A 23,474-nucleotide genomic window follows, 5' to 3' on the forward strand; every position below is an offset into this window, starting at 1 on the left:
CCTCGTTTCCAGATCAGGAGATTGAAGTGACGGTTCCTTCCGCTCAACGCCTCCTCTCTCGTTGCCGCCGGACCTGGAAGAGGGCTCGGTCAGCGCTCCTGAGGTCCTCAGCTTGGGTTCAACGACAGGCCAACCATCATCACCGCCCGAGTCCCCTCCTGCGTCCAGGCCAGATGGTCTGGTTGTCTACTAGGGATCTGCCTCTACACGTGGAATCTAGGAAGTTGGCTCCCCGGTACGTTGGGCCATTCAAGGTTCTACGGCGCATTAATCCAATGGTCTATCGTCTTCGTTTTCCCCAGTCAATGAGGAATCATCCTACCTTCCACATCTCCAGACTCAAGCCTGTGGTATTCAGTCCTCTGGTTCCGGCCACTCGGTCTCCACCTCCGCCTCATACGATAGCGGGACAGCCAGCCTACACGGTGCGACGAATCCTCTCCAGTCGTCGGTTCTGGCGAGCGACTCAGTATTACGTGGACTGGGAGGGTTACGGGCCTGAGGAACGTTCCTGGGTTCTGGCCCGGGACATTTTGGACCCTGGACTCATTCAGGTCTTCCGTTGACGTTCAGCTACCCCTGGTGGAACGACGGGAGCCGTTCCTTGAGGGGGGGGGGGGGGGGGGGGTCCTGTCACAGTTCAGGTTTTCTCCCTTGAGTGTACTACCTGTGGTTGCCACTGGCGAGCACCTTTGGGTTTCTTCTAGTATTCAGGTGACCATGATTGGGCTTAATGGGATCACCTGCTGGATGACTATTTAGGTTCTTCTGTGGACTGGACCAGTTGCTCAGCTCTCATGTTTTGTTCAGTGTTCATGTGTGCCCTTGCTTTGTTGTTTTACCCTTACCTCTGCCTGCTGTGTTTCTCTGCGCCTGGGTCCAAGTTCGTACTAGCACTAATGTCACACAGATCTGTGCCTCGACACAATCCTGTCTCGGAGCTCTACGGACAATTCCTTTGACCTCATGGCTTTGTTTTTGCTCTGACATGCACTGTAAACTGTGTGACCTTATATAGACAGGTGTGTGCCTTTCCAAATTATGTCCAATCAATTGAATTTACCACAGGCGGACTCCAATCAAGTTGTAGAAACATCTCAAGGATGATCAATGGAAACAGGATCCGCCTGAGCTCAATTTCGGGTCTCATAGCAAAGGGTCTGAATACTTATGTAAATAAGGTATCAATTTTTTTTATATCTATTTTTTATATAAAAAATATTTCTCATCGCTCTAACTCCCCAACGGGCTCGGGAGAGGCGAAGGTTGAGCAATGCGTCCTCCGAAACATGACCCGCCAAGTCGCGCTTCTTAACACCCGCTCGCTTAACCCGGAAGCCAGTTGCACCAATGTTTCCTGACCGAAGACATCCTGCAGGCGCCCGGCCCGCCACAAGGAGTCACTAGAGCGCGATAAGCCAAGTAAAGCCCCCCCCCGGCCAAACCCTCCCTTAACCTGGACGATGTCAATTGTGCGCCACCTTATGGGACTCCCGTTCATGGCCGGTTGTGACATAGCCTGGGATCGAACCCCAGGCTGTAGTGACTCCGCAACACTGCAATGAAGTGCCTTAGACCGCTGCATCACTGAGGAGGCCCCTATTTCTTTTTTTTATAAAGTTGCTAACATTCTAAAAACCTGTTTTCGCTTTGTGATTATGGGGTATTGTGTGTAGATTGCTGATTATTTATTTTAATCCATTTTAGAATAAGGCTGTAACGTAACAAAATGTGGAAAAAGTCAAGGGGTCTGAATACTTTCTGAATGCACTCGGTGTTGGCTACGTCACTGTATTGAAAGAAAAAAAATGTCACTGTTCTTACATCCAACCATTTCATGCGCATGAATTACCTGACTTGAAATGTCACGACAGGGCTGATGGAAACAGGAAATGTCGGTACAATGTGATAAATGTTAACAGACAATTTGTTCATTTCGACATGGTGGGATCTTTTTGTGTCTGTAAAATGTATTATGTGGAGAGAAATGGAGGTGGAAACACCTTTATTTGCAAATATTGATATAATAACCATCAATTCGAAGTAAACTTGGAGTCACACGATGATATGTCACGGTGTCGGCCTACCACCATGACGTGGAAAAGCATGAAAAGTTTATCAGCAGATGAAATAAGTTACGGACTTCACATGGTGATTAACTATAGGTGATCATACAAATTTCCAATAGGCTAAATATCGAGGGTAGGCTATTATTTGATTGCTGGTGACATGATGATCGGTGCTTGGTTGCCAATAATCAAATAAAATGATTATCCATATTTCATCATATAACCTGTCCACTTTATCAGCAAACTCTTGTCAAGAGAGCATGTGCCAAAATCAGATTGGGCAAGTTCGCTATATTATTGGAACAGTTTATGAGACAAAACCATCGGTAGAGTTGAAAATGCAATGGAAACACACATAACTTAGATTTTTTTTATTTGGTACATACATGGGAACTTAACTGCTAAAGTGTTTTCTATGTGCAGTACGTCATCACGCAGTGCCTTTTTATCTGCAACGAGTCAGTTTGATGGAAACACCCCTCTGGTGGCATATTGTTTCATGCAGATTTTAGAATATTGGAATGAAAATCTGTCGCCAGTTGGATGGAAACCTAGCTATAGAGAGAGAAACGTGGTTTGTGTTCAACAAAAAGACAATGTTCTTACACTCTTTCCGTTGTCGAGGGTGCTGGAGCAGGTCTTGGGCAGTTTCTGCTCTGGCTCAGAACACTCTGTGTCAGTAGAGTAGGCATCAGGAGGAATGGCATAGTCACTCTCTGATGTCATGGACGACATGGACACTGCTGGACAAGCAGGGACAACACAGACAGTCATGAGAACATGGTAATAAACATGTATGGATTTGGTTTTAACCTCTCTTGGGTAGGGGGCAGTATTTCCACAGCCGGATGAAAAACGTACCCAAATTAGAGTCTTTAGAACCTAGTTTCAGGCTTTTGCAGTGAACAGAGAGCGAACAAGAAGGCCGGGGAGTTGGTGACTCAGGGAAGGACATGAGTTCATTGGCGCGTTCACGTGATGAGGTAGCTGTGTTCCAAAACGTTTTTCAAGACATTGGAATTGTCTGGTTGGAATATTATTGAAGTTCTATGTTAAAAAGGCTCTAAAGATTGATGCTATACAACGTTTGACATGTTTCACCGAACGTAAATATAACTTTTAAAAAACTTTTCATTGTGAAATTGTGGGCGCGCTTCCTACATTTGGAGTAGCTTACTGACCGCGCAAACAACAAGGAGGTATTTGGACATAAATTATGGACTTTATCGAACAAAACAACATTTATTGTGGACCTGGGATTCCTGGAAGTGCCTTCTGATGAAGATCATCAAAGGTAAGTGAATATTTATAATGCTATTTATGATTTTAGATGACTCCAAAATGGCGGGTATCTGTATTGCCTAGTGTATGTTTCTGAGCGCCGTACTCATATTATTGCAAAGTGTGCTTTCCCCGTGAAGCTTTTTTGAAATCTGTCACAGCGGTTGCATAAAGGAGATGGTTATCTAAAATTCTTTGAATAGCAGTTCAATATTTTATCAACGTTTATGATGAGTATTTTTGTAAATTGTTGTGCTGATTCACCGGCAGTATTGGAGGCAAAATATTTTCTGAACATCAAGCGCCAATGTAAAATGCTGTTTTGGGAAATAAATATGAACTTTATCGAACAAAACATACATGTATTGTCTAACATTGAGTCCTAGGAGTGTCATCTGATGAATATCGTCAAAGGTTAGTGCTTAATTTTAGCTGAATTTCTGGTATTTGTGACCCCTCTCTTGCGTGGAAAATGGCTGTGTGGTTTTTCTTGTGTTGTACCTGTCCTAACATAATCTAACTTTATGCTTTTACCGTAAAGCCTTTTTGAAATCGGACAATGTGGTTACATTAAGGAGAAGTGTACCTTTGAAATGGTGTAAAATAGTCGTATGTTTGAGAACTTTGAATTATGACATTTTGTTGATTTGAATTTAACGCTCTGATTTTTCACTGGCTGTTGAATAGTGTGAACCGTGGGCTAGCGTCCCACCTGCCCAAGAGAGGTTAATATGAAGCAATGTGAGATGCGTACTCTTGTGTGAGTTTTCTTGTGGTGTGTGTGTGAGGTATCTGACCGTGTGTGTGTGTGCGTGTGTGTGTGTGAGTCTGTATTTATGAAGTGTCCGTGTGTGTGCGCAGTACCTCTCTTGAGGGAGCGGGGGCTGCCGGGGTTGCTGTTCTTGCGGGGGCCGGATCTAGAGGGGTGTGAGCTACATTTAGATGCTTCCTCTACTTCTGAGCTGGACGACGACTCTGAGCTGGATGACTCCTCTGAGCTGCACGACTCCTCTGAGAATGGACTACTGCTCAGCAGAGTGGCTTTCTAGAGAAGGTAATACACACCATCAGCTTGACACACACATACACACTAGAGGGTCACATTAAAACAGGACTTCTGTGGGTGACACACACACACACACACACACACACACACACACACACACACACACACACACACACACACACAGTATATTTGCACACTCACACGTACATACGCACACACCTACCCCCTTCAGCGTAGTGTAAACAGGCGTGGTCATGTTTTTATAGATGAGGGATGTGTAGAGCACAAAAGCAGGATACGAGGACTGGAGGGAGGGGTCTGGAACAGAGATGACAGTTCAATCAGCCAATCACAGAGCCTTCTCCAAAACACAGGGCCAATGGCAGAACGGTACTGACCCGGGAATTTCGTCTTCTCTCGCTCACCTTTGCTTGTCTGGTCTGTACATGAGGTCTCTGACAGCCTGATGCCAGACTTAGCCACTGCATATATCCGGCTTTCCTAAAGGAACAGTCGACACAAGTAAAGCATAAAACACTCAAAGTATGTACAATAAAAAGGTAAATAGAACTTAGTGCTCACCCAGGAGGGGAACCTGTGTAAAGGGGGTGTTGGTGGCTTGCTCCCTGGCACAATGGGAGGGGGGTCTGGGCTCTCTGGGGGCTCCTCTTCGTCCGTGGCGAGTGAGGCTGGTGAGGTGCGCAAGGTTGGCTTGGTGGCTGGCTGAGGCAGCGTGTCTCTACTTCTCTCCATGCTGACCTCCTGTTCCTGATCCAGGTCGGTCTCCTGGGGCCTAAGGGGGCGGAGCATGCTGATGGCGTTGCGCGTCCGTCCATGAGCCGCCTCCGTGCTGATTGGCGGCTGGCTCAGGTGTCTCTTGGCCAGGGCCACACTCATCACGCCAAATCCAGCGGGCGTCCGCAGGCGGGGCTGCTTGGGAGATGCAGGGAGGTCTCTGGAGTCCTGGGTGGAGGTGGGGCGCTTGGGGGTGAGGGTGGGGGTGAGGATGGGGCTCGGGGTGTTGGAGGGATCACTGGAGGAGGACGAAGAGTCTAGTCTCTGGGACTGGAAGCGTTTGTTGAGTTCGTCCGAGGAGCAGTCCTCAAGCTTCCTCTCCCTGACCCCGTCCTTCTCCGCCAGCCCCACCTCCCCGGACCCCGGCAGGTGGAAGTGGGGGCGCTTAGTACGCTCCATGTCATCGTCGAACAGAGAGCTGCTGTCATCGGACGCCGTGAGGTAGGTATCGCTGCCGGGACGGCTGTACTTCAGCGGACACCCCCCTCCCTCACTGAAACGTCCACCCTCGCCCTCTGAAGCAGCAACGGAGAGCACAGAGGACACACATCGAAACTCTGGGCCTGCTGCGCTCTCACACACACGCTCAGTCTCCTCCTCTGAGGTAGCGTCCGCTGGTCTGTGGCCTCCACTCTCTGCCCCGGAGGAGACTGATGTCTGGTTAGTGGCATTATCTGTCAAAGTAAACAAACACACTCCATGTAAATATCATGTACCAAATAACATACCAAATCAATGTTCTTCAACCCTGGTACTGGGGACCCACAGACTATGCTGTGCAGGCTTTTGTTTCAGCCCAGTACTAACACGCCTGATTCAACTAATCAAAGGAATTATGATTAGTTAAGCTTCATAAGGCACGTTAGCGCAAAACTATGAAATAACACATATGGAATCATGTAGTAACCAAGAAAGGGTTAAACAAATCAAATATATTTTATATTTGAGATTCTTCAAAGTAGCCATCCTTTCCCTTGATGTCAGCTTTGGTTACTCCATGATTCCATATGTGTTATTTCATAGTTTTGATGTCTTCACTATTATTCTACAATGTAGAAAATAGTAAAAATAAAGAAAAACCCTTGAATGAGTAGGAGTGCCCAAACATTTGACATGAAGCCATTCCAATAGAACCATTTTGAATGGGATGTATGGGACACGATACTAAGGCTACCATTACTTATCATACAAGCACTGTTTTGGTACAAATTATATATATATATATCATTCTAATCCACAGATATCACACAATATCTTTTAATCATTCAGCGCATGCTGAAATTTGATCTTCTCAATTTCCACCACATTTCGGCATACGTTTACAGGACACATACATAAGGGATACTTGGTTCATTTTATTGTGTTCTCCACACCACCTCAAACATTTTAAGCCATCATTGGGCTGTATATGTAGTAATTATTTATGGCGATATGGCCATGTGAATCCTGTCCAACTAGAACCAAAGTAGCTGGTTGGCGGTCATTTTGGAAATGGGGTCTTTCAGAGTATAATAGATTATTACATCTTTATGTAGTAGTTTGCTCACTTTGTGTAAAGACTGAAAGGTCTTAATGAGTTACCGCTCTCTCAGCTGGACATAATGCATTCCTATGGGATTTTACTTAAAGTGACGTGTACATGGCAGGTTTCCAGTCAAATTACTTAAAATGTACACAAAACAGAATATCATATTATATATCATTGCATTCAGTAGATTTCAGGGAATACACATATTACTTTTTAGAGTGTTCACTTGTAAATTATTGGAACTATCCATGAAAACCTTAAAAAAAAAACATTAAGTTGGCACACGTTTTCACTACTTTTCAACCAAAAAAAATAAAGGATATGTATATATGGCATCTTTGGGCCATTTTATTGTGTTTTCCAGAACCCCTCAAACATTTTAAGCCATCATTGGGCTTTAGGAACCAAATATTATTATGATTATTATTTTTCCACCTTTATTTAACCAGGTAGGCCAGTTGAGAACAAGTTCTCATTTACAACGTCGACCTAAAGCAAAGCAGTGCGACATAAAAACAACACAGAGTTACACATAAACAAACGTACAGTCAATAACACAATAGAAAAATCTATGTACAGTGTGCGCAAATGTAGAAGAGTATGGAGGTAAGGCAATATATAGGCCATAGAGGCGAAATAATTACAATTTAGCATTAACACTGGAGTGATAGATGTGCAGATGATGATGTGCAAGTAGAGATACTGGGGTGCAAAAGAGCAAGAGGATAAATAACAATATGGGGATGAGGTAGTTGGGTGAGCTATTTACAGATTCACTGTACCTGTACACAGCCATCGGTAAGCTGCTCTGACAGCTGATGCTTAAAGTTAGAGAGGGAGATATGAGACTCCAGCTTCAGTGATTTTTGCAATTCGTTCCAGTCATTGGCAGCAGAGAACTGGAAGGAAAGGCAGCCAAAGTAAGTGGTGGCTTTGGGGGTGACGAGTGAAATATACCTGCTGGAGCGCGTGCTACGGATGTTGCTATGGTGACCAGTGAGCTGAGATAAGTCGGGGCTTTACCTAGCAAAGACTAATATATGACCTGGAGCCAGTGGGTTTGGCGATGAATATGTAGCGAGGGCCAGTCAACGAGAGCATACAGGTCGCAGTGGTGGGTAGTAAATGGGGCTTTGGTGACAAAACGGATGGCACTGTGATAGACTACATCCAGTTTGCTGAGTAGAGTGTTATGGCTGAAGAGGGCATGGCTTTGTGAATGGCTTTGTCCAATACGGCCAAATGCAGCTGGTTGGCGGCTTGTACAAAAGCCCTGAGTGGAGCAGCATACTACTGAGATTAACTTGATCAACCAAGTTGATTTCACCTGTTGACGCTCTCTCAATGCCACACACTTGTCACTAATTATCAGGCCTGCCCTGATAGGATTTCAATACAAACTAAAGGTGTGAATGAACCTGTCAAGCCATTCCTCAGTTTCTTTCCAGTTGTGTGCGTCCAAGTAAAGGGTACGTTTGTTTCCTATTTTCCATGTCTATTTTAGTTAAGTTATAACATTAAGAGGTCATGTAATTTCCTTATTTGAGATATATTGGTTTAATAGATTCATCCTCATCACCTTTACGTTATGCAACCTGCTTACAAAGTCTCACCTTTGTTGCAGATCCACACACACAAATCCAACCTTACCATGTCCAACCACATGTAATTTAATAAATATGGACACAATCTGTGCTGGAACAAAAACAAAAAAAGTAACACAATAAAATAACAATATTGAGGCTATATACAGGGGGTACTGGTACCGAGTCAATGTGCAGGGATACAGATTAGTCGAGGTAATTTGTACATATAGGTAGGGGTAAAGTGACTATGCGTAGATAATAAACAGCGAGTTGCAGCAGAGTGTAATTGCAATAGTCCGGGTGGCCCTTTGATTAATTGTTTAGCAGTCTTATGGATTGGGGGTAGAAGCTGTTAAGGATCCTTTTGGACCTAGACTTGGCACACCGGTATCGCTTGCTGTGCGGTAGCATTAGAGAACAGTCTATGACTTGGGTGACTGGAGTCTTTGACAATTTTTTGGGCCTTCCACTGACACAGCCTAGTATATAGGTCCTGGATGTCAGAAAGCTTGGCCCCACTGACCGCCTTACGGTCAGATGCTCGAGCAGTTGCCATACCAGGTGGAGATGCGACTGGTCAGGATGCTCTCGATGATCTGGGGACTCATGCCTAATCTTTTCAGTCTCCTGAGGGGGAAAAGGCGTTGTCATGCCCTCTTCATGACTTTCTTGATGTGTTTGGACCATGATAGTTTGTTGGTGATGTGGCCACCAAGGAACTTGAAACTCTGAACCCACTCCACTACAGCCCTGTCGATGTGAAGGGGGCTGTTCGGCCCTCCTTTTCCTATAGTCACGATCATCTCCTTCGTCTTGCTCACGTTGAGGGTGAGGTTGTTGTCCTGGCACCACACTGCCAGGTCTCTGACCTCCTCCCTATAGGCTGTCTCATTGTTGTCGGTGATCAGGTCTACCACCGTTGTGTCGTCAGCAAACTTAATGATGGTATTAGAGTCGTGCTTGGCCAAGCAGCCGTGGGCGAACAGGGAGTACAGGAGGGGACTAAGCACGCGGCCTTGTGAATGTTGGCTTCTGGTTGGGATATGTACATACGGTGATTGTGGGGATGACGTCGTCGATGCATTTTCTGATGAAGCCGGTGACTGAGGTGGTATACTCCTCAATGCCATATTCTAGTCTGTGCTAGCAAAACACTCCTGTAGCTTAGCATCCGCGTCATCTGACCACTTCTGTATTGAGTGAGTCACTGGCACTTCCTGCTTTAGTTTTTGCTTGTAAGCAGGAATCAAGAGGATAGAATTATGGTCAGATTTTCCAAATGGAGGGTGAGGGAGAGCTTTGTATGCGTTTCTGTGTGTGGAGTAAAGGTGGTCTAGAGTTTTTTTTCTTCCCTCTGGTTGCACGTGCTGGTAGAAGTGAGGTAAAACGGACGTAAGTTCGCCTGCATTAAAGTCCCCGGCCACTAGGCGCGCCGCTTCCCAATGAGCATTTTCGTGTTTACTTATGGCCTTATACAGCTCCTTGAGTGCGGTCTTAGTGCCAGCGTTGGTTTGTGGTGGTAAATAGATGGCTAAGAAAAATATAGATAAACTCTCTTGGTAGATAGAGTACCTCATGATAAGCTGTAGACCATACTACCTCAGGCAAGCAATACCTCGAGACTACCTTAATATTAGACATTGCACACCAGCTGTTATTGACAAATAGACACAAACTCCCACCCCTCGTCTTACCGAACGTAGCTGTTCTGTCCTGCCGATGCATGGAAAACCCAGTCAACTGTATATTATCTATGTCGTCGTTCAGCCACGACTCGATGAAACATAAGATTTTACTGTTTTTAATGTCGGAGCTCATCCAGTTTATTCTCCAGTGATTGCACATTGGCCAATAGAACGGATGGTAGAGGCTTTCTTCTACCAGGAAATCCACATGGCAGTAATTTTATTAAAATGGCCACCCTGAATGACTGACAGGCTTCCCAGATAGCCTCAATCTTTAAAATGTTCCTTAAGGTATCTAGTATTAGTGTAACAAGTTTGATACTTGTATCATAAAATGGAACAATCATTTCACCTATCCACTGGACTAGTGGTTTTCCTGGACCAGAAGTGAAGAACATAAGATGTAGGATCTTAATTTGATCACTCTTTTGTTGCTAAGAATTGTCCTGTAGAGCAGGAAATGCAAACGTGTAGTATATTCAAAGTTTAAAAAGGCTTTTAAAGTTTGTAATTTCCACTTAAATGTCAGACATGATTTGCCTTAACAAACAATGTATCAACCCCTACAAAAATCTCCATGAATTATAATTCACATTTCCTGTTGCTGCAGGACTATTTTTCTGCTGTAGAAAACGGGCTCAAATTAAGATCCTACATCTGTAGTACGACATTGATAGTCATAGAAATTATCAGTGATGGTCATCCAGTAGATATGAGGAGGTAGGGACTGACCAGTGTTGTTACCCCCTTCGGCCTCGGGCTGGGTTCTGAGGGTCCTCTGGACGGGCTCGGGGCCTGTTAGGACCTGGGGGTTCTTCCCTCGTACCTGGAAACAGCCAAATGTCAGGCTGCTGAGACGCTGGGCTTCCCCGGGCTTAGACTGGACACCAACTCCTCGCTTTTGCTCCAGGGCTGGAACACATACATGAAACAGAGACTTTAAAATGTCTAGCCAGGAGACTTGGGTATGTGTGTGTGTGTGTGTGCGTGTCTTTCCTGTGGTCCTTACCCTGCATCTGTTTCTGTAACTCCTGGATCTGAGCCTCCTGCTGAATGTTGGTCTCTCTCAGAGCAGCATTCTCCACCTCAAACTAAGAACAGCACAAACTCTTGTAACACCAAAAAGCATCAACACTAATACTATACAAATACACACATGCTTGTTTTACTTTCCTTGTGGTGACCAAACAATTGATTCCCATTGAAAATCCTATTTCCCTAACCCTAATTGCAACCCTAAGCCTAAAATAGCATTATTCCTTGTGGAGACTAGCAATATGCTTTCCTTGTTTTGCTATCCTTGTGAGGACACACACTTCATGTACTGTACCTCACACAGCTTCAGCATCACCCACTCTTTGATCTTCGCTGCTTTCTCCTCCACAGTCTTAGCATCCTGGGCTCGGATCTGTTTCTGGTAAGGGAGAGAGACAGACATCAACACTGATCTAGGATCAGCATACCATCCCCACAATCCTAACCTTAACCATTACGGGGGAAAATAACAAAACTGACCTTAGATCACTGTCTAGTGGCAGCTCTTTACCTACTCCTCCAGCTGTAGTCACAAACACTGTTCTAGGATCAGCTTACCCTCTCACAATCCTAAACCTAATCATTAGGGGAGAAAGTCTAGGGACAACTGTTTACCTGCTCCTCCAGTTGTGTCTCCAGCAGGGCGATGACATCATCCTTCTCCTGTAGGAGAGACTGTAGGTCCTGACAGCGTTTGAACAACCGCACCTCAGAGTCACCTGACTGACCGTCTGGAGCCTTCACCTTCTCCTCCATCCACTGCACCTGAGAGAGACACACACACTGTTATGAAGAGTACGCATACGCACTCATCACACATAATAGAATGTGCTCAAGAACTATACAGGTAACTTCCCAAATAAAGGAAACACCTAAAGTAAATGAGGGATTCAAAGTATGTCAAAAGCAGGTGCTTCCACACAGGTGTGGCTCCTGAGTTAATTAAGCAATTAAACATCCCATCATGCTTATGGTCATGTATAAAAATGCTGGGCAGGCCAGTATTTTGGCTACCATGGCTATGCCCCCATAGGATGAAAAAGCCCCCATCCACGAGTGGTCACTGAATGGTTTGACGAGCATGAAAACGTGTTAACCATATGCCATGTCTCAGTCACCGGATCTCAACCCAACTGAACACTTATGGGAGATACTGGAGTGGCGCCTGAGACGACGGTTTCCACCACCATCAACAAAACACCAAATGATGGAATTTTTCAGGCAAGAATGGTGTTGCATCCCTCCAGTAGAGTTCCAGACATGTGTAGAATCTATGTCAAGGTGGATTGAAGCTGTTCTAACACCCTATTAAGACACTTTATGTTGGTGTTGCCTTTATTTTGGCATTTATCTGTACATGTAACACCCACACACACACACACACACACACACACACACACACACACACACACACACACACACACACACACACACACACACACACACACACACACACACACACACACACACACACACACACACACACCTCATTTACCTGCTGGTGAGCTTTGAAGGCACGCTTCTCTGCCTCTATCACCTGTGTCTCCAGCTGCTGAATCTGTAAGAGGGAGAATGATGGACACATCACGTTTATGTTCCATGTTTACATACACAGTCACTGACTACATCCTCAGTCCCACTCCCCTCACTTGCACTGAATGACGTGAACGAGACCATTCATTTCCCTCTTGGTCTAACACATTAAAACAGTCTTAGAGGAGAAAGATCAAACCCAAATGCAACAACTACATCCAAATAAAGAACGGGAGGTGGTGCATACTGGACATAGTGAGTGTCATTACTGATAACACTTCCTGATTTATGTTCCTAAATGGAAAAGGGAACAGTTACATTCCCCAAATGCTCTTGCATTGAGCATCCATTGTCAAATATATTTTGCGTTAGATTTTTAAAATGCGACTAATAAAAAAAAAAAGTTTCGATGTCATCACTTGTAACTACTAAACCTGTATAGTAAAGACTAACTCTTTGCCTACTTATGTGAGACTTGACTCCCGTTGTACTGCCCCTCTTGGTTACGGCTACAGTGTGTTACACGGAAGTCTGGTTGGACGTGAAAGTGCACTGGTGTCAAGTCTCACGGTTACAGCCGGTCCTTTGTGTGCCCTGGCCAGAGAGGACTCTAAGAAAGCTGTCAGGCTCGTGTTAAACCACAGAGACACAGAGAGCGCCATTAATACCAGAGAACACCACTGTTTACACTGCAACGAGACGCCTAACAGATCTAGTGCACTTCGCACGCCACTTGGTCACAGTTACAGTGGAAACACGCACGCACGCACAGGCACGCACGCACACGCATACGCATACATACACACACACAAAGGAAAGAACGCACTGACGCGCACACAGACACAGCTTTGTGGGAACGGGGAATGTGGAAGAATTTATGAGTAACATTCCTCTCAAATGCCTCAGCTCAAAGTGGCGGAAGTGGCAGAGAAACCAATGTCTTCTGAGGAGGCACACGAAGAATCCCAAGCCCTCTGACAAACACGGCCTTTGAATGTGCAGCAACAACACAACCACCCTTCCACAAAGTCCCATTACAGCAGCGGCATTCTGTCCCACACACACACACACACACACACACACACACACACACACACACACACACACACACACACACCACACACACACACACACACACACACACACACACACACACACACACACACACACACACACACACACACACACGTCCAGTATTCTGGGATCATGACATCATGGCGAGGCTATAGTGGAGCCTGTATGGACTGGAGAGCTGGCTCCAGAGTTGCTGTTGGACTCTCATTGCTCTGGCACTGGTTCTACTCAGCAATGTGTTTCCCTTTAGTTCTAGTAACTGGGAAATGGACCCAGCCCAGCCGGACCCAGAGGTTAGCTGATGCTATGCCCTTACACACACACACACACACACACACACACACACACACACAGAGTTTCCATTGCAGGAGAATAATACATTTGGAAGACTCTCTATGTGGATCAAAACTGTATGTATAGGTTTCCGAGCAAGAACCAAGGACGTTGTTTTATGGACATTTCAGTAGACCTAAAAGCCTAGTGAAATATTTTAAAAGGGCAGTCAGTGAAGCCAGTGGTACACAGCAAATCCTGTCTGAACCAGTCGGGTCCACTCTGTCTTCCAACTCCGGCTGAGGGAAGGAAGGCCTGGAGCCTATTCACAGCAGGGGCAGACTGTACACAATTGTACACACACACTACCCTAACTGTGGCCAGTGGTGCGCCAGCTGGACCAAAGGGTGTGTTCAGATCAAAAACACACATGAAACCTGCAGAGGGGTTGGGTTAAATGTGGAAGATACATTTCGGTTGAATGCATTGAGTTGTGCAACTGAACCCTTTCCCCTTTCCAATACATCACCACACACACACACACACACACACACACACACACACACACACAGGGCATAAGCGACATCATTTTTTTTGGTACTTATTTTTACTCAGTCAGGGATTCAACTCATTTTCAGATTGATAAATTAGTCTAGCCAGCTATCTAAAAGTAATCATGACAGATTTATAGACCGGGCACGTGCTCAGGGGCCCTGACCTCCAGGGGCCCTGATTTTGTTAGTCATTCTCACTCCGATATTACATTAATATGGTATAAGTTATGGCAAAATTTCAGGAAATTAGCTTTAAAACTTCAACAATTTCTCCCCATCCCATGGCAAAATGTGCAGGAAATTGGATGTAAAACTGCTAATTTATCTCTCCGCGCCATGGCAAAGTATATATAGAGAGTATAATTGCATGAAATTAGTTATACATTTGCTAAATGTTCTCCCACCCCATGGCAAAATATGTAGAACTTCAGAAAACTTGCTTTAAAAGTGCAAAATGTTATCCATGCCCCATGACAAAATATGAAGAACAGCAGGAAATTGAAGCTAAAACTTCGTCAAGAGGGGGGCCACTTAAATGTTTCGCCCACGAGGTGGGGGCCCCCCAACCAAATCTCGCTTATGGTCAGCCTTGCACACACATATAAATGTACACACGCACATGCACACAAAGAGGCAGGCAAGCACTCACGACACACACACACACACACACACACACACACACACACACACACACACACACACACACACACACACACACACACACACACACACACACACACACACACACACACACACACACACACACACACACACACACACACACACACACACACACACACTTAGCCACATCTTCTTCGGAAGGATTCTCCAGAGCCCAAGGTCGTCCACAAATGACAAACCACAGCTTTCTCTCAATGCACAGATATAGCATCAGGCAGAGAATAGAACTGTAATTACAGGCAGGCAATTCGATGGTGGCATAATGAGGCTGAGACTCCGATTTTTCACTTTAAAAGTATGCCAAACAAAAACCATCGATTGCAAAGTTAACCCTTTATACTCGTGGGAATTGGCCGATATGCATAGGGCTAAATTGAGATGTTCCTTACAGAGGAAATATAAAAAGCATATGCATAAACATGGTAGCGATTGAAAAGGAACAGTTTCGAGATTATAGGAAAATTATTTGACCAAAAGGTGAGAACACAACAGTTCACCTGACACAAGACCGAATCCAAAAATTACACTTTTGATTTTGTTCATTTTACAATTTCACTGTACATTTCGATGCATTTGTTGATAAAGAAATCAGAAAATAATCTGGATACATTCAGTTAATGATAAGAATATTCCTGGAAAATGTGGGGTAGGTGCAACAAAAGACAAAATAATTCCAAGGGTTCTCAGTGAGAGGACTAACTGGTGTCTCCCAGTGGTCACACACACCTCTCCAAAAAGCCTGTTCTATTGTCAATTTATAAAATACAATGTCACAGTGTTAAGCTTTCACAATGCAATTCAGGGAAACAGATCAACATTTTGGTGCACATAGAATGGAGTCGTGAGTGCATTCAGCGATTGTCCTTCGCAACAGACGAACATAGGCTCATTCTGTTCAGAACGACCCAGGGTATGACGCCATGTCATCTTGTTACTCTACATCACACGTAGTGATCATAAACGTTGACACTGGATAGGACATCAGTTTTATGATACGGAAATGTGATGTGGACATTTGGACTCACAAATCCTCAATGTCTCATCTTTCTAAATACATAGAGTCCTCTTTATTTACAGCATTTTCCTCTCTCAGACAACAAAACGTGCAAACGTTGCCCAATTAGCGGGAGGGATGGGGGCAATTTGTTGTCCCGCGAGGTGCTCAAGTTCAGAACAGCTGTCAGTCAAAACCCATCCAGCGCTGTGAAGCTCAGTCAGAGCACTGACGTGATGTATAGCATGTTACTGTACAGCCACTGCGCTCCAAATCTGCCATTTTAAACCGTATACGGGTACAAGTGTAAAGGGCTACACAAGCCACACAACTCCATGCACAAGCCACACAACTCCATGCACAAGCCACACAACTCCATGCACAAGCCACACAACTCCATGCACAAGCCACACAACTCCATGCACAAGCCACACAACTCCATGCACAAGCCACACAACTCCATGCACAAGCCACACAACTCCATGCACAAGCCACACAACTCCATGCACAAGCCACACAACTCCATGCACAAGCCACACAACTCCATGCACAAGCCACACAACTCCATGCACAAGCACTACTTTTAACAATTTCCAATGAAAATCTCCCTCAATTGTGACCATGTCTTCCAAGAACTGTTAAATATCTACACCGAATTAAGATTCAAAGATGTCTGCAGAAAGAATGGGGTGTCAGCTGTGACATGACACCTTAAGTTTCTAAAAATGTATTTTGGTTGAACTACAGTAAGTGAAGTGGATTAACACCCGGTAATAAAATGACATCCCTGATCTATACTATACACAAATGCATAATTATGAACGTCAATTCATGGTGATGTATCCTGAATGGGTACACAAACATAGAAAAATGCAATATCCTCCTTTGCATGTTTTGGTATTATTCTCCCCCAAAACAAGACCAAATCTGGTTGGTCCGGACCGCATCAAATCTGTACCAATCATAGACGTCTATGTTTCACAAGTTTGGACATCACGGTACAGGACAGTAAAGTACAGTACAGCAGAGCAGAGTAGAGTTCAGTTCAGCCTGGTTTTGGTCGGTGCTCAGTGGGTGACAGGGCTGGTTACAGTGAATGGAAAGAGAGAGGGTTCATGGGTAGGTGCCAGTAAGAGCCGGGGGAGGTGACATTAACTGAAGAGAAGAGAGAGAGAGAGGGACGGGTTGTTCAAACTGTTTTCACACACTTTCTTTGACCACCACACGACAGAAAGAGAAAGAAAACCATTATGAGGTGAATATAACAGTATCCCAGTGGAAGGCAGGACAGTAGGATGCAGTGTGTTCGAGACCACCTAAAGCGAGACGATTCAAGACCAAGACCGCAGAGGGGGCGAGAGTGTCAAGACCGAGAACGGAAGGGGGAAGAGAAGTCAGAGACAAGACCGATACCAGAAAAATTCGAGTCCAATTCAAGATCATGACTGTAATTTTGTCAAATTGTTACCATAAAAGTGTTCAAAATGTCCTGTATTTCTGTGTTCATATTTCAGAACAACATATGGATTCTCTAGACATTCAGAACGGTGAAAAAAATGCATGCTGAGGGAAAATACAACCACTCCACAAATTTTTACAAACCCAAACACAGTGGGGAACAATGAGGGCCTTCTACAATTTCAGAGAAAGGCTAAGGATTTATAAAATAATAAAAAATAATTAGAATTATAGATTATTAGTTTCAATTATGTTCTGATTTAATCGCTTCAGTTTTGTTATAAAGGAAAAGGTTAACGTTGAAGACAAACAAATATTTAACCAGAATTTTTCTTTGGTAGTTTCTGGGTAGATACATTTAGTTTCAGGCTGCTTACCACTCTCTCCCAAAATACATCATCCAGGAGGATCCTCTTGATGGGGCAGACTGTGATATGGCCATTTCTTGGAGAGACTCCTTCCCCTCCAGGAGACTGTCAAACATGATGACAACACCACCCCAACGGTTGTTGCTGGGTAGCTTCAATGTGGTGCTCTTATTCTTCTCACTGTGCTTGGTGAGGTAGATTGCTGCTATAACTTGATGACCCTTCAGATACCTAACCATTTCCTTGGCTCTCTTGTAGAATGTATCCATTGTTTTTAGTGCCATGATGTCCTTGAGGAGCAGATTCAATGCATGAGCAGCACAGCCAATGGGTGTAATGTGATGGTAGGACTCCTCCACTTTAGACCAAGCAGCCTTCATGTTCGCAGCATTGTCTGTCACCAGTGCAAATACCTTCTGTGGTCTAAGGTCATTGATGACTGCCTTCAGCTCATCTGCAACGTAGAGACCGGGGTGTCTGTTGTCCCTTGTGTCTGTGCTCTTGTAGAATACTGGTTGAGGGGTAGAGATGTAGTTAATTATTCCTTGCCCAAAAACATTTGACCACCCATCAGAGATGTTTGCAATACAGTCTGCTTTCTCTATGATTTGCTTGACCTTCACTTGAACTCTGCATCCAGCAAATGAGTAGATAAAGCATGTCTGGTTGGAGGGGTGTATGCTGGGAGAAGAACATTCAGAAATCTCTTCCAATACATATTGCCTGTGAGCATCAGAGGTGAACCAGTTGCATACACAGCTAGAGCAAGACATTCATCAGCAGTTATCTGACTACGTTGCTCCATTGAGTCAAAGAAAACTTCCGATTCCAGGAGGACCATGAGCTGTTGCTATCGATAAGGTGTCTGATTCATCATTTTCACCTCGAATAGGAGTAGAGGGACTTTTGTCAGAGGTTGCTTGTTGTGAGCGCTGAGGGAACTTTATGCACTTGGCCAGATGATTCTGCGTCTTTGCATTCTTCACATATGATTTGGCACAGTATTTGCAAATGTACACAGCTTTTCCTTCTACATTAGCGGCAGTGAAATGTCTCCACACATCAGATAATGCCCGTGGCATTTTCCTGTAAAGATTAGAAACTATTTTGTAAAAAAAAAAAGAAATACAATTCCATGTACAAATAAATCGTTAAGCAGTTAGATTAAACAACTCCTTTGTAAGATAAATGTTTTAAAATTAAACATGTTTGGAAACAGGTGAATTAACACTTCTCAGTTAGCAGGCTCAAGCAAGCTAAAACCAACATGGTAGCAAAAACTAACTAGCTGTCACGCCCTGACCATAGAGAGCCTTTTATTCTCTATGTTGGTTAGGTCAGGGTGTGACTAGGGTTGCCTGGTATGGTTCCCAATCAGAGGCAGCTGTTTATTGTTGTCTCTGATTGGGGATCATATTTATGCAGCTATTTCCCCACTGTGTTTTGTGGGATCTTATTTTGAGTAAGTGCATGTAGCACCTCTGTCGTCACGGTTTGTTGTTTGGAACTCAGAGCACGCTGCGCCTTGGTCCATCTCTACACACAAAGGTGACACTAGCAGAAATTGTTAACAAGTTAGACATTATTTAAACACACTTTGCTGTAGGCTACTACACTGCGTGCACAATTATTAGGCAAGTGAGTATTCTGATCTTATCATTATTTCTATTCACATTTTCGAAGTCCAAACCATATAAACTTCAATGTTTATTGGATTTAATCATTTTCAGGTGATATGTATTTGTGTAATGAGGGAGGGTGTGGCAAAGTGAATAACACCTTATATCAAGGTGTGCATAATTATTAGGCAGCCTCATTAGCTCAGGTAAAATGGGCCAAAAAATAGATTTAACTGACACTGAAAAGCCAAAAATGTAAAATGCCTTTCAGACGGATGCGACACTCTTTAAATAGCTCAACTATTGAGGCGTGAACACCGGACAATCAAACGTTTTGTTGCGAATAGTCAACTGGGGCGCAAAAAACATATGGGGAAGAAAAGGCGCAAATTAACTGCAAAAGACTTGAGAAGAATTAAACGTCAAACTACCAGCAACCCATTATCCTCCAGTGCCACCGTATTCCAGAACTGCAACCTACCTGGAGAGTTCAGAAGTACAAGGTGTCAAGTGCTCAGAGACATGGCCAAGGTCAAGAAGACTGAAACAAGACCCCCACTGAATAAGATTCACAAGTTGAAGCGTCAAGATTGGGCAAAGAAATACCTGAACACAGATTTTTCAAAGGTTTTATGGACAGATGAAATGAAAGTGACTCTTGATGGACCAAATTGATGGGCCCGTGGCTGGATCAGTAATGGACACAGGGCACCACTTTGAGTCAGGTGCCAGCAAGGTGAAGGAGGGGTACTGGTATGGACTGCTATCATTGAGGATGAGGTAGTTGGACCTTTTCGGGTTGAAGATGGACTGAAACTCAACTCCCAAACCTACTGCCAGTTTCTGGAAGATTCTTTCGTCAAACAGTGGTACAGGAAGACGTCCTCAGCACTCTAGAAGGCCATGATCTTTATGCAGGACAATGCTCCATCACATGCATCCAAGTACTCCACTACTTGACTAGCCAGCAAGGGCCTCAGAAATGCCTGAATAACATCCTGGCCTCCTTCCTTGTGGGCCCTTCTCAAACGTGAGATTTACAGGGAGGGAAGACAATACACCTCTTTGAACAGCATTTGGGAGGCTGTGGTTGCTGCTTCGGCGAAAATTGATCGTGAACAGATCAACAAACTGACAGACTCCATGGATGGAAGGCTCGTGGCAGTTATTGAACATAAGGGTGGCTATATTGGTCACTGAATGTTATATAATTGTCATTTTGTGTTACTTATCTGTTACACTTACTCTAAAAATTGAGAATCAACAAGTGAGTTGAGAGAAATTATTTTTGTAATTTAGTTGCCTAATAATTCTGCACACTAATAGTTGCCTAATAATTGTGAACACTTATATATTTCCCTGAGAAAGACAATACTCACTTTTCCTTTGTTAAACATTCAGGTTTGAGGTTCAATAACATTTTGGATTGACTGAGAGCATTGTGTTTGTTCAACAATAAAATTAATCCTGAGGAATATAATTTGCCTAATAATTGTGTACGCAGTGTATTTACTAGTTAACAAAAAATATTGTCATATAAAATATATTCACCTCACCCAGTATTGTTATCAAATCTTACCAGAAAGAATGTAGTCCTTGGCTCAGACAGTGTAGTAGTGTGGGCTCAATAGCATCTCATTAGTGTGCAAGATCTTGAGAATCAGCTGTATATGTGATGGAAGAGTGCACTGCACATGTGATGGATTAATGCACTGTGCATGCACAGGGTTGCAATTCCATTGAATTGGGGATAGTTTAACCAAAATATGCCACAAAACCTAGAATTGCCATATGTGTATCCCACAAAAAAGGTTCACTGTTATAAGCTAACTTATTTGATGAATTTAAGCAAAATTCCCCAAATTCTAGGGCTTAACTTCCCATGGAAAATCTCCGGAAAAACTCTGTAACCATAAAGTTTCCAACCCCAATTATACTACATAATTAATAAGTTGTATGCCTCCATTACACTACTTTGATACGCAACAGAAGGGATTAAGAAGTGAGTATAGCAATGCCCACTGAAAAAAAGTGGGTATAGGGTGTATACCTGTGTATAGCCTCCACTTCCTTTGTTTTACCAAGAAGTGCACTCTCCTACATCAATCAATCCCATTTCTAAAGCCATTTTTACATCAGCCGATGTCACAAAGTGCTGTACAGAAACCCAGCCTAACAACCCAAACAGCAAGCAATGTAGATGTAGAAGCACGGTGGCTAGGAAAAACTCCCTAGAAAGGCAGGAACCAAGGAAGAAACCTAGAGAGGAACCAGGCTCTGAGGGGTGGCCAGTCCTCACTACATGAGTGCACTGGTTTTACGGTTGGTGTCCTTTTAGCATCACGAGCCCGTCACACGCTGAAGGCCTATGTCCAAAAGGTTCGCCACAGCACATACATGTCTATAATAGATATAAAGATCTACAATTTCCCTGTTTACTATTAGTAAGCGCGCAACTTTCCCCCACTCTTCCCTACCAGCGAGTCAAGGAAATTCAGACAAAGAGGATATTTTTCAATGAAAGTAAAGGACAGTAATGTTACGAGTAAAGTAGGAATCCCAGGTTTCAATAGGCATCTCTGACACGCAGACATCTTCTTCTTTGATGAGTTTTAACGGCGGTTGGCATCCAATAAATGTTGCATTACCGCCCCCTACTACACTGGAGTATATATATTTTTTACAAATACCCTACCATCTAACAACACACTCACAAAAACATTTAAATAATAGAAAATAACACCACCCTACTCCACTATTTAAATCTACATAGTCCTACCTCAGGCCAACAACCTGAAAGGAAGGGACACCACCACTCAACACACCCTGTAACTATTCTGATGTCAAGTCTCGCACACCCAAATATCTCTCTGCAGCTGTCACCAAAACCTGTTTTTTTGTGACTTACATTCCATCCCTGTGGTAGTTGATAACCATTGCTATAAATGCTAAAAATCTAATCTTATTGAAACATCTATCACTTGTTGGCCTATCCCTCTGTACTGGTACAGATCTACTACTCACACCACTCCTCTCAGGATCCCTCCCCTTGACCCATCATCTACTTTCTTCAATAAACTGGACAGTTTTAGCTCCATCTCTTCATTCAAAGACTTAATCATGGACACTCTTACTGACAGTTGTGGCTGCTTTGTGTGATGTATTGTTGTCTCTACCTTCTTGATCTTTGTGCCCAATAATGTTTGTACCATGTTTTGTGCTGCTACCATGTTGTGTTTCTACCATGGTGTTGTTTTGTTGTGTTGCTACCATGCTGTGTTGTGTTTCTACCATGCTGTGTTGTGTTGCTACCATGCTGTGTTGTCATGTGTTACTGCCATGCTAAGTTGTTGTCTTAGGTCTCTCTTTATGTAGTGTTGTGGTGTCTCTCTTGTCGTGATGTGTGTTTTGTCCTATATTTATATTTTATTGTTTTATTTTTAAACCCAGCCCCCGTCCCCGCAGGAGGCCTTTTGCCTTTTGGTAGGCCGTCATTGTAAATAAGAATTTGTTCTTAACTGACTTGCCTAGTTAAATAAAGGTTAAAAAAAAAAATTCATTCACTGCCTCAGCATATGACCACTTCTGCACTACTCTTAACTGTGGAAACCTCAACCTGCCTCTCTTACACAGAACATTTCTGATCACCAGCCACATGGGCACCTCTACAATTAACACATACCACTACACATTCCTTTGTCTCATGCCCTTCTGCACACTTCTCACACCTAGGAACCTCCCTCCTACATACTGCTGCCACATGCCCATAAGCTTGACACCTGGAACAACGTAATGTATTCGGCACAAAAGCTCGTACGGGATAACTTATACTATATCCTAACAACATCAAAACTCAAAAGAACAGATGATGACTCTTCTGTTTCACCATTCTCGCCACCCTGTCTCTGTCGCACCAAACGACAAACATCACAAAC

At 43.9% G+C, this 23,474-nt stretch overlaps 1 protein-coding gene across 3 annotated transcripts in view; it reads right to left on the reverse strand.

Moving 5' to 3' along the window:
* The window catches only part of plekhh2 (pleckstrin homology domain containing, family H (with MyTH4 domain) member 2), an 81,466-nt gene that overhangs the window by 34,822 nt on the left and 23,170 nt on the right, over positions 1 to 23,474 (reverse strand). For 2 of the 3 annotated variants that reach the window (XM_082964717.1, XM_014154132.3), the window contains exons 3-12: positions 12,481 to 12,543; positions 11,601 to 11,750; positions 11,281 to 11,364; positions 10,960 to 11,041; positions 10,683 to 10,862; positions 4,939 to 5,825; positions 4,782 to 4,857; positions 4,580 to 4,674; positions 4,215 to 4,395; positions 2,676 to 2,812 (exon numbers count right to left, since the gene is read on the reverse strand). In XM_082964717.1, coding sequence (XP_082820843.1) covers positions 2,676 to 2,812; positions 4,215 to 4,395; positions 4,580 to 4,674; positions 4,782 to 4,857; positions 4,939 to 5,825; positions 10,683 to 10,862; positions 10,960 to 11,041; positions 11,281 to 11,364; positions 11,601 to 11,750; positions 12,481 to 12,543 — 1,935 coding nt within the window. The remainder of the gene's footprint in view (positions 1 to 2,675; positions 2,813 to 4,214; positions 4,396 to 4,579; positions 4,675 to 4,781; positions 4,858 to 4,938; positions 5,826 to 10,682; positions 10,863 to 10,959; positions 11,042 to 11,280; positions 11,365 to 11,600; positions 11,751 to 12,480; positions 12,544 to 23,474) is intronic. The other variant, XM_082964718.1, reaches the window with a different exon arrangement.

Source organism: Salmo salar, chromosome 18 (assembly GCF_965601325.2).
Source record: "Salmo salar chromosome 18, fSalSal1, whole genome shotgun sequence".
In the NCBI taxonomy this organism is placed as follows: domain Eukaryota; kingdom Metazoa; phylum Chordata; class Actinopteri; order Salmoniformes; family Salmonidae; genus Salmo; species Salmo salar.